We start from the raw sequence: 14,227 nt of genomic DNA, 5'->3' as shown, positions 1-14,227 counted from the left end.
ATGGGTTGTATCTCGTTATTGGTGCTGCATTCGACACCATTGACCACAGCACACTCCTACATCCTACAACTTTGACTGGTAACTTACTTTAGAGTCAGTTTAATATAATTTGAATTCAAGGACTTGCAAAGCCAATTTGATTCAACTTAAAGATTTAAGGCAGCTTTTGAACTAAAGTTTTAAGTTTTAAATTTACAGTGTACAAATACTATTTGTATCACTTTTTTAAACAGAGACAGCCTACAAAAGGTATATCCACATAAACCTACATGTATAGTATAGCATACTGTTGTTCGCAATATTTATTACTGAATTTATAATGCTGTTTTATTTTTGTTCATATACTTTTTAATATGAATCAGTATTCAATATACAGTATGCAGTACGCCTTTATTCCACACTGAACAACCTGGCTTTAGTTTGGAGGCAGGACACACCTTCTTTGCGTCCAATCGCCGGCAAAAGATGCAAATGACGCAAGACGCTCAAATTACTGCGGCGATGGGGGTGGATTAATCGTGACATCACTTCTCATCATCCTTGCGTGAGACAGCGCGAGTTGAAGAAAGAGTTTTGAGAAACTTGAAGAACATGAGCACGCACCCAAAGTGACCTAGTATCAGTTCAGATCAGACGTATAAAGTTAACAGACGCTGAAGTTCACAAAAGACGATGATCGCCTCCCATTTACTGGCGTACTACTTCACCGAGCTACACCATGACCACGTTCAGAAAGTAAGTACTCCAATCGGGCTCGTCCTAAAAGCCGGCTTATCAAGATTTCATTGATTTTATCCGACCGAATCTCCATCCGGATGAACGGAGATCATTATTTGTCAATAGTTTAACACGATTGTAGTGGGTGATACTATGCCGTTTACATCCTTTATCGACACACGTGTCTTTACAAGGTCGAATACATCGTTCAAGATAACTACGAATAAAATCACACTGATACCAGAGTACGTCTGATACTTGTGTAGATTGGATGTGGTGCTGTTAAATTTAGTGAAATATATAGAGTATGCAGAATCCCTCAAACTGGTTTTTTGGGTTTGTGTCAATGAGTTCACTTGCGTCAGTTTGCGCAGTTTCCGCATTTTTTTTTAAGTGTGGAGATTTAGAAGTATACTAACTGCATATGAGAGCTCTTCAAACCTAACAACGACCTCGTTCTAATGGAAGCTTGTCTACATGTTTAGTTCTAGTATATATTACGTATCGTTTAACAGTTTGGCCGTCGATGTGTTGTGTATAAAATAAGTCAATAGGAATAAATAAAAGCGATATTGTTTAAATTAACTGGGCAAGTACAAGTGAAATATGTCGCTTCCTGCCACGACGTACCTTTAATGAATGAGAGTTGCTCTAGTAACCTGAGACACAGGCGCCGGTGACGCGCATCACACCCTGTGCGCGTCTTATGTACAGTGACAACGTCACAAAATTTCAGACCAAGTGGTATTATATGAACGATGATAGCACAAGCGCTCTTATCACCTGCTTTCAGTTCTAAATTATTAATTTGTAAATAAATTATTAGTTTATTTTACCTCGATTTTGACTCTTTATAAATGTTATATCTTTGGTTAAGCGTTTTTAAGAATGTATACAAAAAAATCTGGGAAATAACATTTGAATAAAAATAAAAAATGTGTGTAGTATACAGTATATATTACATCAAATCAGTCATAGCCATAAAATGATAAAAATAAATGAAAATGATAACTGTAAATGATAGATTGTGATTGTGATTTTGAGATGGACTATTCCAGTTTTCATATAATACTGAAATTAATGATTTTATAGACACGGTTTTATTATTTTACACAAAAAAATACTGTAAAGGTGGATTTCAATCTTCAATATGGCCTTAAACCTGGTGCAGATTACAGGAGTTTTATTATCCTGACATAGTTTTAATATTTTAAAATCTGGTTGCGGCACACACATAAGGAGAATCTCGATAGATTCTCTTATTTAAAATCTTAACCATGCTGAAACAAAATATTTGACATTTCTGTCACATCACACACTACAAGTTCATTTTAAGATTATCATACCAGAGAACACGTGTATCACGTGATTTCACTAGAAAGCAGATGTAAATAATGTGATGACATGGGGACATCTAGTGGTAGTATGGCGTTATGTCAACCGGTGGTCAGGCAGGGATGTTTTGTTTCTGGTAGCATTTAAATAAAGTTGTGTGAGGAAGCATCAGCTCCTGTTCGCTATGTAAAATACAGAACACAATGGACATTGCGAAGCGACAACTTTAAGGACACGTTATAGAGGTACTTGTTATGTTGCCACATTTCAACAAGCTGTTGAAATCTGTACATCTCCGCTATCCAACGCACCGCGTTTGCATTATTACTGTTCTGTCAGTCACTCCGTCATCTTGCAGTTCATTGGTTGTTGTGAAAGTACCGACGTCATCACTCCGATTTGAAATCCTAAATGTCAAACAAACGTGTTTGATATGATCGGGGCGGCCCCGATTGTTCTCGGAGCAGATCGGGATGTGTAAGATTTGATCTGTGAATGCCTCACATTACGCAATAATGTGGGCCGAACCTCGCACCTGATCGAGGTCATGAACCCGATTTTTTTTAAAGATTCTCGGGAGGTGAAAATCAGGGTAAAATCTGGCCGAATATCCTGTAGTCAGAGCCTTACTCTTTCAACAATAAAGATGTCAAGATTGTATTTTCACAGAATATTCTTTGCATGGTGTACAAATATTTTATGTATAAAGGGCAAATGGTGTTTGAGAGCCCTTTCTACAAGTTGAGCTTTTAAATGTGGTCCGTCCATTAACAGTGACTTATTTAGGCGTCTGTGTCCCGCTGATTTATGTTGCCACATTGTGTCTGTGTTGTATTTCTAGCGCAGTCACATAGGCAGTAAAAATTCCACTGGGATCCCGTCAGATTCACAGTTCGTGCCCTCTGACTTTCATCATTTCCTGGTGCTGCAACACACTTTCAAGAGTTCTTTTTCACAAGTTCAAGAGTCCTGAAACATCTTGTGTAAATGAAAGCAGTTCCTTCCGTGTAGAAGTATTGTTTCACCTATCATGCGTTGGGGTGAAATGGTCAAAAGCGTGTGTAACAAGTTGCTGGTGTTGAAATTGCCATGAACTGCGTCTCAAACACAAATGACACCCGGTCCATAGAACCCGAGGCCTTATTGCACTACCTTAAGTCAATACAGTGGCCACCCTCATGTCTTTGTGATATTCTTGATCTGAGATTTAAAAGGGTTGTGTCTCCATTATATTTAGTCGTCTGATACTGTGTTCTTTTTAGTTGGTCCAAATCTTAAATGGAGACATCCTTTACGTCTGAGAGCTTTACACGGACCTCTTGTAACATACCTGCGTCTTCACACTTTTGCGTACAGCGTGTACCTGATTTCTGGGACCCGCTGAGACATTTTAGCAAGGAGAAGGGACTTCGAGTTCAAGGTGACTATCAGTCTGTACTTACGGTCCTGCTTTTTTGTTACACGTTTGTTTCCTGAATGCAGAAATATTTGAGAATCTGATTTGCAGGAGAGCTGGTTACACTTTATCACCCCAGTTTACAGTCTGGGCAAGTCATACATGTGTATATACTTAAGTGCAAATTAAGTATATATACTGCATGTAAGTAACTTAGTCGTGCTCAGTGTTGGGTGTAACTAGTTACTAAGTAATTTGTTACTGTAATTTAATTACTAAGGGATTACTCTTATTTTTTCTGTAATTTAATTACACTTACTTCTGATGTAATTAAACTAAATACTTTGTGTAATATATGTGTGTGCAGAAGAGGAATTGACATCAAAAGTCTAACTTTAAAATCTGTGCTTTAATGTAGGGCTGCTCGATTATGACAAAAATCATGAATCCCGATTATTTTGGTCAATATTGACATCCCGATTATTTAACACGATTACTCATTAACTTTTAAAACAACATAGAAAAATAAAAAAACGTAAAGAAATAGCACAGTGGAACCACTGTAAAGGAAAGGGGTGGATTTTTACAAAATTTATACAAAAAAAGAGAGAATCCTTGAAAATGGAATGCAGCACAATAATCGCTTTACCTCGATTATTTTGTTTTTGTAATTGTTGAAGGCCAAAATTGACGATTACGATTAATTTTCGATTAATTGCACAGCCCTACTTTAATGTCTAATTCTCACATTTGTAATTAATAATACTTTATGTAGTTTTATATTATTTATTTGAATTAATTAAAAGAGCTGTTTCATGTCTATCCTTGAATCACTTAACTCATCAAGGTTGATGTAGGATATAGAAAGTAATTAGTAATAAGTAACTAAATACTTTTTGAAGAGAGTAACTTGTACAGTAATCTAATTACATGATCGAATGTGTAATTAGTAACTAGTAATTCATTACTTTTTCAGAGTAACTTACCCAACACTGGTCATGCTTATATCACCCTTCTTTGCAACACCCACTTTTCCATTTATGCAATTATAATGGCTAAAATCAAACCCCATCTAACATTTTCTTTCCTTGTTTGATAAGCCACTTCAGAAATATGTTATATTACGTAAGTCCATCTCAGTTTCACTTTCATGGCGACTTAATTTCTTCCCTTTTAAAGTGCCAAACGCACTGCCTGAAGGCGGTTTACTCTACGTGATGTGTTAATGTATGTATGAGTGCATAGCTGATTCATTTACAGTGTGATCTTGGCACTCCTCCTTATGTCAGGCTGCAGGCAGCCGTGTGATGTGTTTGTCCCCCTGTGGTGGTAAATGTCATTCTAGAAGCAGTCGAATGGGCTTCACCTCTCAGCGTAGTTCAGAGTATTTACTGAGAACCAGCCATTTCCTCTGCTGAGGTGAAATATTTGTGTGAATGTTGTTTCGGAATTTGTGTTCTTCGTGATATTCCCCAGGGTGATGTCCTAAAGCAGAATAGAACCATTATCGAACTAAAATTACAAGATAAGATTTGCTCGAATTGGGTGACCCAGAAATTTCAGTCATTATTTACACTCAGTTCAGTTCAGTTTTTTTCAGTAAAAGAAAGAACTTTTAAAACTTTCCAAAGTTGTGGAGCTCTGGCCATACAAAGACCGCTTATAATGACCAGAGGCCAGTTCGACAGTTGATAACAACTACCTTAAAGGAACAATATGGTGTTTTTATATGAGGCTCTATTGACAGAAATGCAATGTACTATACAAAACTAATTCTTCAGAGGTGTATAAAGACCTTACGTAATGAACCATTATGTTTGTAATACCTTAGAATAAGCTGTTTATATCTACATACAGAGCGGCCCTTCATACATTGAATTCGCCGCCATGTTTTGTACAGAAGCCCTAAACGGACAAACAACTCTACAACGAGCGTTCCCTCTCCCCTGCGGTATGGTGGTGAAACGGATCGTGCTCTACGGTTCGAAACGCACGTGACCCGCGGATTAATTGTAAGTTTATTCATCATTGAGTAAAAGAGTAAAACGCGCTCTCGCTCTCTCCAGTTTTAGCGCCAACATGCTCTCTCTCTCCAGTATCTGGACGAGTACAATATTAAAGCGGTTCCCAATAAACAATGACGCTCAAAACTGCTCCGTCACGCAACTAATATAACAACAACAACATATCTTGGTTCTAACAAACAGAAAAACCAATGTTACTCGCATACTGATCCGAATCAAAGCAACTTCCTCGGGGGTGATTTTTAGACGATCTTTCTCTCCAACGTCTCTCTCTGCTGGAAAGTATCTCCAATCAAATCAAAAACGGAAAATTTTATTAAAAGTGTAATTAAGTTTTTTATTTTGACTCAAATCCCATTTGTTTTCATGGAGAGTACTGCATCCAGCCACCAGGGGCAGCTTCACTTTTCAGGATGTGTGAGGCACACCCGACCATGACTCATGGGGCCAGATTTATGCTCCGTTCACATTACAAGCGGCAAAGCGACATGATCCCATTCATTCCAATGGAGAGCTGCCGACTTCCAGCGACACGAGCAGTAGCAAACGTTGGCGACTGGATGGGGCGTTTCTAGCGACACGACAAAGTTAAGAAATGTTTAACTTTATGCAAATGAGGAGCGACTTTTGGGAGCAAAGCCAATAGGCAAAGAGAAACTTCCGGGTTTTTGACTTCCGCGTAGTTCGACGCAGGGTAAACAATGTTCTGGTTACAGCAGTAACCAAGTCTAACAAGAGTGTCTGGATTAAATGTCTTCGTATGAATAATGTAAACAAGCTTAAAGGGATACTTCACCCAAAAATGAAAATTTTTTACTCACCTTCGAGTTGTTCCAAATCTGTATACATTTCTTTGTTCTGATGTAAAGATATTTGGAAGAATGCTTGTAACCAGACAGATCTCGCCCCCCATTGACTCCCATAGTAGGAAAAAATACAATAGTAGTCAAAAGTGCCCCAGAACTGTTTGCTGTCCTACATTCTTCAAAATGTCTTCTTTTGTCATGAAAAAAATGATAAAATATTTTTCCTACTATGGGAGTTAATGGGGGGCGAGATCTGTTTGGTTATAAGCATTCTTCCAAATATCTTTCTCTGCGTTCATCAGAACAAATTAATTTATACAGATTTGGAACAACTTGAAGGTGAGTAAATGATTTGATCATTTTTGGGTGAAGTATCCCTTTAATACCTTATTACCGCCTGTTTAAAGAGTACATAACATGAGATCAATATCAAATATAAAAAATATTTTAATAATGTAAAATATATAATATCAGACGTTTTACTCGCGGGTGCATTGGATTATTGCCACGCATTATGTATGCGTGTTTTATTATGTCTGCTCTGTGTTCTGTGATAGTGAATAATTGTTTATATATACAGTTACAGTATATTAAAACAAGCGGAAGACCATGATTATACAGGAACATTTGAATAGGTCTAATTTATTAATATTAGTTACAGCGCAATGTAATACTTTGTATTTCTTAACCTTGGTTAATTTTTAAGTTCTACATTTATTACGTTTTCACAATTTAAGTTTTAACATTTTACATTTGGTATTATGAATGAACAAAGAATCGTATTTTAATTACAATAAAAAAAGAAACCTTACCATAGCAGTTTATGATATCTTATTCACTAACAAATATTAACGAGTTACAGTCTGTTAACAGTGTACCAGTATTTTAAAGTAATTTCTTATGATACAGTGACGCGATCACGTTTAAATAACATGCAAGCTAGGGTGTATAAACTCAAAACACTTAAATGAATATTAAATATTTATAGTGCATAAAACAGATAAACGCACAGACATTCATTTTTATGTTTAATATATATTAAAGTCGCAAAAAAAGACTGTACAGATAAATGTAAGTGGCTTCAAATGACACAAGCACATTCTATTACAATGGGATTTAATCCGTAGGGGAAGTTGACGTAGTTTCCGACTCTTGTGAAAGAGGCCCATAAGGGTGAAGTAGGGAGTTGACGTGATTCTCAGTGAGCGTCACCAGTAGTGGGAACGCTTCTTTTGGTGTAAAAAACACTCTTGGTGTTTACCAAAGACGCACAGTGAAAATAAGCGCTGAAAAGGCGTGGACACAGCTAGTATTTCAATTAATCACGCAATGCGATTTACTACAGTTTGTGCTCATCTTTGTATTAGTATTTTGCGGCTTTATTTAATGCCTAAAAAACATGTCTTTAATCATGCGCTAATTTGCGCTGATCTTGGTAGTGTTAGTTAGTAGTGTCAGCTACTCTTTTGTGTTAGCCATTATGGGAATAAGATATTGCGCCTGTGTTTTTTAATGGACGCCTTGTTAGTAAGTCACCCACAGAAATGTCCACTACCATCTGGGCTTTTTTGCCGTTTAGTAAATCTGGCCCATGGTGTTTGTGTCATCTGTAAGGAAGTTGTCTAAAGCAGGTCTTTTCTCAACGTCTTTCAGTAGCTTTTTATGAAATCACCATATGACCTTTCATTGCAATGTGGGACGGGACATTCCAACTTCCCTTTCTTGTAAAAAGAGCTTCAGCCGATGGTCTCGTGTTACCTCTGGCGTTCATACCCGATCTGTAGTACAGAAAGACAGAAAGGCTGTGTCAGTCACACACCCCTTACTGAATGCATTGTGTACACATGCAAATTCGAGCTTCTCTTTCTTGCTTGTTTTGTTATTATTTTATAATGCTAAATGATTTTAGGATTTTATCTTTAAAGCTGACGTGAATTTGTTTAATTCATTAGTATGGATGTTATAGTGTCTTTTCTGAAACACGTTTGCTTCCTACACAAAACAGTACTTGTTTAATCCTTGACTGGCTGTCTTTATTTCTCAATCACCACTTTCATGTTTAATTCAAAGTGATTTTACAAATACAACCAGTGCTCGAATTGAAGGGTCTGGGGGATCCAGGAGTCCAGGACCCCCATAAGGCATATTGGGACCCCCTATGAGAGTTAAAAAATAGACTTAAGGGGGTCCCTCATACAACTGCTTTAGAAAAAAATAGTAATGACAAATCTGAAATTTGTCCAGATAAGATCAAATAAAATGATTTACAATAATTCATACATCTATTTTTTGGTGACTTGTCATGTCAAGTAGTTTCAAATAATTTTTGTTTTAAGATCACTTAAGTCATTTTCGGTTCCCGAAATGACGAGCACTGAATAAAACTGTTGGCAATTTAAACAAATAAGCAATTTTAGTTTTAGTTTTAAAAAATGGAGAGGTGAAGTTGAGGTCATTGCATTGGGTGCTGGCTATGTGCATCACAAAATAGGTCATGTGTCTATTTCATGCATACAGATGTAATGTACATTCTGTACACTTTGTATACATAATACAAAAGTAGTATGATTAGTATACTATTATGAACATTACCTGTGTCATAACTCGAAATATTAGGTTATTATTTGCAAAATAAACAGACATGGTGATCAGGGGTTTTATTGTGTAAAATTGACTGTCTGGCTGAATACTGTCTTGTCCACTATGGGTGTACTGTGCTTCATAAATAAATGGACATGAAATATTGATGTTGAAGAAATGATTTGATAAGATAAGGAGAAAGAGACTGAGATGGATCACAATAGCACAGGGTAGGAAATTGGTTGTCAGGGACAACAGTCAAATTACAGTTTAATGATCATATGAAATGAGAGACAATTGCATTCAAGCTTTTTAGCCTAAATTATGTTTGCACAGATACAAATCAAAGCAATATTGAGGTTTGTACCTTACTTTAAATGCATCATATAATAGAAGAGTGAAAAGGTTTTATCAGTTTTTCAGATTTTGAGATTATTATTCTGTTATACACAAACAAACAAAAAAGTATTAAAGAATTGGATGTTCACCTGTCATCTCTTCTTCCCAGGTGGACAAGTACCTGTACCACATGCGGTTGTCTGAAGAGAACCTGATGGACTTCTCCAGACGCTTCAGGAAAGAAATGGACAAAGGTCTGGGCAGAGACACTAACCCAACTGCTGCCGTCAAGATGCTGCCCACTTTTGTTCGCTCCACACCTGACGGAACAGGTAACTTGCATTCATCTCTCAACAAACAGATTAGATTTGGACTTTTAGAGAAATAACACGAACTACAGTTGATCTGAAACGAACACAATTTGACTTAATGGATTTTCTGATGTAGGTCTGAAAATGGATTTTCTCAAATCGTATGCAAAATAAGTAAAGGTTCTCAAATTTGACAAATGCTAGGTATCATCTTTTATTATATTTTACTTTTTTAAATATATTTTTGAAATTGAAACAACTGGTGATAACTTTCACACATGTCCGCAAGCAGAGCAGCCACATTTTAACACATTAACTGTGGACGTGTTTCAATTAGTCTGACAACAAGAAAATATTCAACAACACTTCAATCTTCATTTTGAATAGTTTTAAACTACTTTTTGATTTAAAACCATATGTTTGCAAGTGTTGTTTAAAGGGATAGTTCACCCCAAAACAAAAAAATATTTGATCATTTACTTATCATCATGTGATTCCAAACCTGTTCTTTTTTCATCAGAACACAAAAACATTTTGACAAACGTTGGTAACACAACAACATTGGACCCCATTGACTTCTGGACACAAAACACACATTTCTCAAAATTTCAAGTCATAGACAGGTTTTCAATGACATGAATAAGCATTGACAGAAGTCTTATTTTTGGGTGACAATTCCTTTAACGGTGTGTTTTTTTGCCCATTCCATGTAAACTTTTTTGTGTGAAAAATCTTTTAAATAACATGGAAGCACAAAAGTCAGGCAACGTTCTTAGTTCTTAGCACTTAGTTCGGTGTCCCTGCATGTCTGTCTGTAGTTGTGAGTTGAGAAATGATTGATCTAGCACTTCAGGTGTGGTATTATCACCGGTCTCGGCATGTTTGTGTGTGTTTTCTCCGTGACTGACACCACACCAGCGGATTCCCTTGTTTCAGAGGGCGTTTGCCTGCCTCAGTCAGGGTGTGAAAACAAACTGTAGTCGTGTTTCTGGAATGAATGCCGTCACATGGAGAGAAGTCATTGCAGCGGTCATGTGGGTGTGGACCACAGACAGACAGACAGACAGACAGACAGCTGCTTGGAAGTGTTGCCAAGGGAACCGCATCGATCTGGGAGTTGAGGGTGGACGCATGTCCAGATGAATGTTTGCCGTACCGGCTTGCTCGGAGACTTCTTTTAAATGTCATAGTGTAGTTCTTGAGATGTTTGTTTGCTCAACTAGTTGTCGTTATAGTTCTTTGTGACCGCCTCATCATTTCTTCAGCATTTACACAGCTGCCTGTTGATGCTCTGAAGAAATGGATTGAAGTGTTGAAATGCTTTCTGAGAAATCTGTGAAGTTAGAGTCAAGAGTCTAAAGCCTGAAGTACAGTTGCCTTTTTATGCGTAAGCGAGGGACAGCGTACAGTGCGTGTGATGCAAATTTCATCATCAAAATAGTACGTGCCGCCGGAATTTTGTTACCTCGCGTATAAAGTATGCGCAGGTCGCGCATTCCATTTCTTGCAGTAATTAGTTGTTATCAGTTATTAGTAATTAGTCCTGGGAGCATCGATTCAAGGTAGTAGAAGAAAACCTGACCCCTGTGCTGCCCTACAAAGGCAAAAGACCTTAACTCGCTAGAGTGTGAAACTGAGAAAATGACTTTAAAGTTTTTTATTTGTCCAGCCAAATTAATTATAGGTAGGACACTGGAAATCTGGCAATTAGATGTTTTAGTAAAAAACTTAAAAAAACATGAGCTTAAACTTGATTTGACCCCTATTTTGAAGTTACTGTCCTCTGCCTTTGTAGTGTCTGCAAAAAGTGAGAAGTCACGCCAAGGCAAAAAGCAGTAATTTCCACATTATCAATATTCATCTGCTGATCACCATTTACAAAACTATTATTGTAACACCTGTATAATGTTTTACTTTTTAAAAATAAATAATGTTTTAAATAAAAAGGTTCAAAAGAGAAATATGCAGTGATGATAAAATAAGTGATCCTTATAGGGGGTGGTAGCCGGTAGGGGGTGGTAAGTAAGTAATTAAGTGAGTGACATATCGAGTCATTGACTGTGTTTATGAATAGGTCATTGAATCACTGAATCTCACTTCAAAGATTTGTTCAAAGCCACAGATTCGTTCACAATAATTGCCTCGCCTAAAGGACGATTTGATTTATGTGAACGCCAGCCCAGCAGGTTGGAATAATGCTCAGAATTCTTGTGGATTAAACATCTTCGATGACATTCATTGCCATGGATTTAATTGGGTTACAAGAAAAGGTAGGATATGGATTTAATTGCGAACTGTACTGATTTTATGTGTGATCATGCTACATGCTACGCTGTCACAGCATTGGAGTCAAATCTTGCAACTAGTGTGCAGACCCAGACTGTCACGGCACAGTAACTTCATATTGACGCACAGCTAAACAAAGGCAGAGTACCGTAACTCGATAAAAGAGCGTTCCAAAACAAAGTCAAAGAGCGGTAACTAGCGTTACGGTGTTCTGCCTTGGTTTCCTTTGGGCTTTTGGAAGTTACTGTTAAGACAACGCATTGTTTTCTCGAAAAAACTATGAAATTGACCCAAGGTACTTATGCACGTGATAAAGGACGTCTTGAATATCCCAAAAATATCAATCTCATTTTCGACCAAAATCGAAGTTACGGTCTTTTGCCTTTGCACGGCAGTGTAGTCCCGGAGAGGTCTTGCAATATGTCGTAATGCGCATGCCTCAAAACCCGCGTGAACGCATATGATTCGAAGGAAGTGTACTTTGTAAGACTGTGCGTTCGGCTGTAAGCGTACGTTCGCGCACACGTAAAAAAAGAAGTATGCCACAGGCTTTAGACACAGAAAACCATTGAAAGCTTCGAGGAAAAGCTTACTGGAACATAAACAAATAGTTTTCAAAGGTGTCGTTTGAGTCGTAAAGGTCAAAACTGTACCATATCTTTTGAAAAAAGTGAGCTTGTTTTAAGTGATTCACCCATAAAAAAGTGTGGCTTTTTGTGGATTTGTGGTAGCTTTGGAGCCATTTATATGCTAGATGAATGCAGTTCACAGCTTTTGTATTTTTATGACAAACCGAAAGTGTGTTACCACAGTCTCTGGGTTGATCAATGCAATATTGATCTTTTTTGACACACACTATGATGTTCAGAAAAAAGTCTCAAACTAATTTCTAGATATAAAGTATATCTTCATAATGGAATGTGTTATAATATGAGTTTATAATATGGGGGCAGACATATTATAAAGTTTTAAAAAAATGTTACAAATGCAGAATCTGGACAATTTGGTGAAAATAAGGGGAACTTAAAAGAATGATGGTATATTTTTAATTTAGTCCTGTCCTGAACAAGTTATTTCACGAAATAAATGTTTACACAAAAAGTTCACACCAAAGAATAATAACAGGATTTCTAAAAAGTTCACATCCCCCTGATTCTTGACAGTTTTTATGTTTTGTCACAGTTGTGTTTAAAGGTCCAGTGTGTAATTTTTTGGAGGATCTGTTGACAGAAATGCAATATAATATACATATTTATGTCTTCAGAGGTGTATAAAGACCTTACAAAATGAAGCTGTAGCAAGGTTCGTGTAGGTGAGAAGGAAGAGATCGGGTTGACTACTGCAGAGGAGAAGTATGGTTTATTAACAAATAATATATCACAGTTCAATGCTGACGCAGCGCGTCTCTGTTTCCAGCCTCCGTATTCCACTGGAGCTGACGATCCTCTCGTGAAGCACTCCTCTCTCAGGCTTTCTCTCTCTCGCTCTGTCTCCGCAGTAGTCTCTGCTGGCTCTCACACACCCGGCTCCTGTCTCCGAGCTGTTTATATGCATCCCCACACCAATCACTGGAATAGAGGACAGCTGATCATCATTTGCACTTCGCACCCCATTTACTCACCACTCTTCTCTCAGCCTTCTCTCCCGCTGCAGACCTTGCTAAATCACACACCCCTTGCCACAGAAGCGTTATGTTTTTATTACCTTAAAATGAGCTACTTCTATCTACATGCACCGCGGGTCCCCTTTCATATAATTCGCCATGTTCTGTCAGCCGTCATAGTGTTTTGAACGGGAGGGGAAGAGCGGTTGGTTGCAATTCGCAACCTTGCCGCTAGATTTTACTGAATGGACCTTTAAGGGTTTCTTGTTTGTCCTGAGTCATTAAACTGTCCACTGATCTTCAGAAAAATCATCCAGGTCTTCCAGAATCACAATCCTTTTTCAGCATTTCTGTATGTTTGACTCATGTCCAGCAGTGACTGTATGATGTTGAGATTCATCTGTTTACATTGAGGACAATCAAGAGACTCATACACAACTATTAAAATAGATAAACATTCAGTGATGCTCATGAAGGCAACACGATTTATTTAAAGTCAGGTTGGTGTAAACCTCTGAAAATGTTTTTTTTGCGGCCGTAAATTGTTATTGTTTTGTATATATATTTACATTTTCATTTAGAAATGTCTTTCAGAAGCTATACAAATACATGTATGTTTCACAGGAAATTAAATATAAAAAATTGAAACCAAAAACCATTTTCAGAGGTTTACACCCACCTGATTTTTTCCCAAATATTTAGCACTTTCCAGATTCTGCAAGGGGATGTAAACATTAGACCTCAACTGTATTTGAGAAGGAAAACACCATTTATTCATCCAGTTGGACTCAAAGCGCAAATATGCATAAAAGTTCATTCGCACATGCATG

General features: G+C 37.4%; 1 protein-coding gene across 1 annotated transcript in view; it reads left to right on the top strand.

The window, feature by feature from the left end:
• Positions 1-516: 516 nt before the first annotated feature.
• hk2 (hexokinase 2) overlaps positions 517-14,227 on the top strand; it is a 39,031-nt gene continuing 25,320 nt past the window's right edge. The window contains exons 1-2 of the mRNA XM_057357581.1: positions 517-735; positions 9,367-9,529. Of these exons, the coding sequence (XP_057213564.1) occupies positions 673-735; positions 9,367-9,529 (226 nt within the window). The 5' untranslated portion in view covers positions 517-672. The remainder of the gene's footprint in view (positions 736-9,366; positions 9,530-14,227) is intronic.

This window comes from Triplophysa rosa, linkage group LG2, assembly GCF_024868665.1.
Source record: "Triplophysa rosa linkage group LG2, Trosa_1v2, whole genome shotgun sequence".
Classification (NCBI taxonomy): Eukaryota; Metazoa; Chordata; class Actinopteri; order Cypriniformes; family Nemacheilidae; genus Triplophysa; species Triplophysa rosa.
The sequence above is the reverse complement of the archived record's forward strand: the minus strand, read 5'-3'. Positions and strand labels throughout refer to the sequence as shown.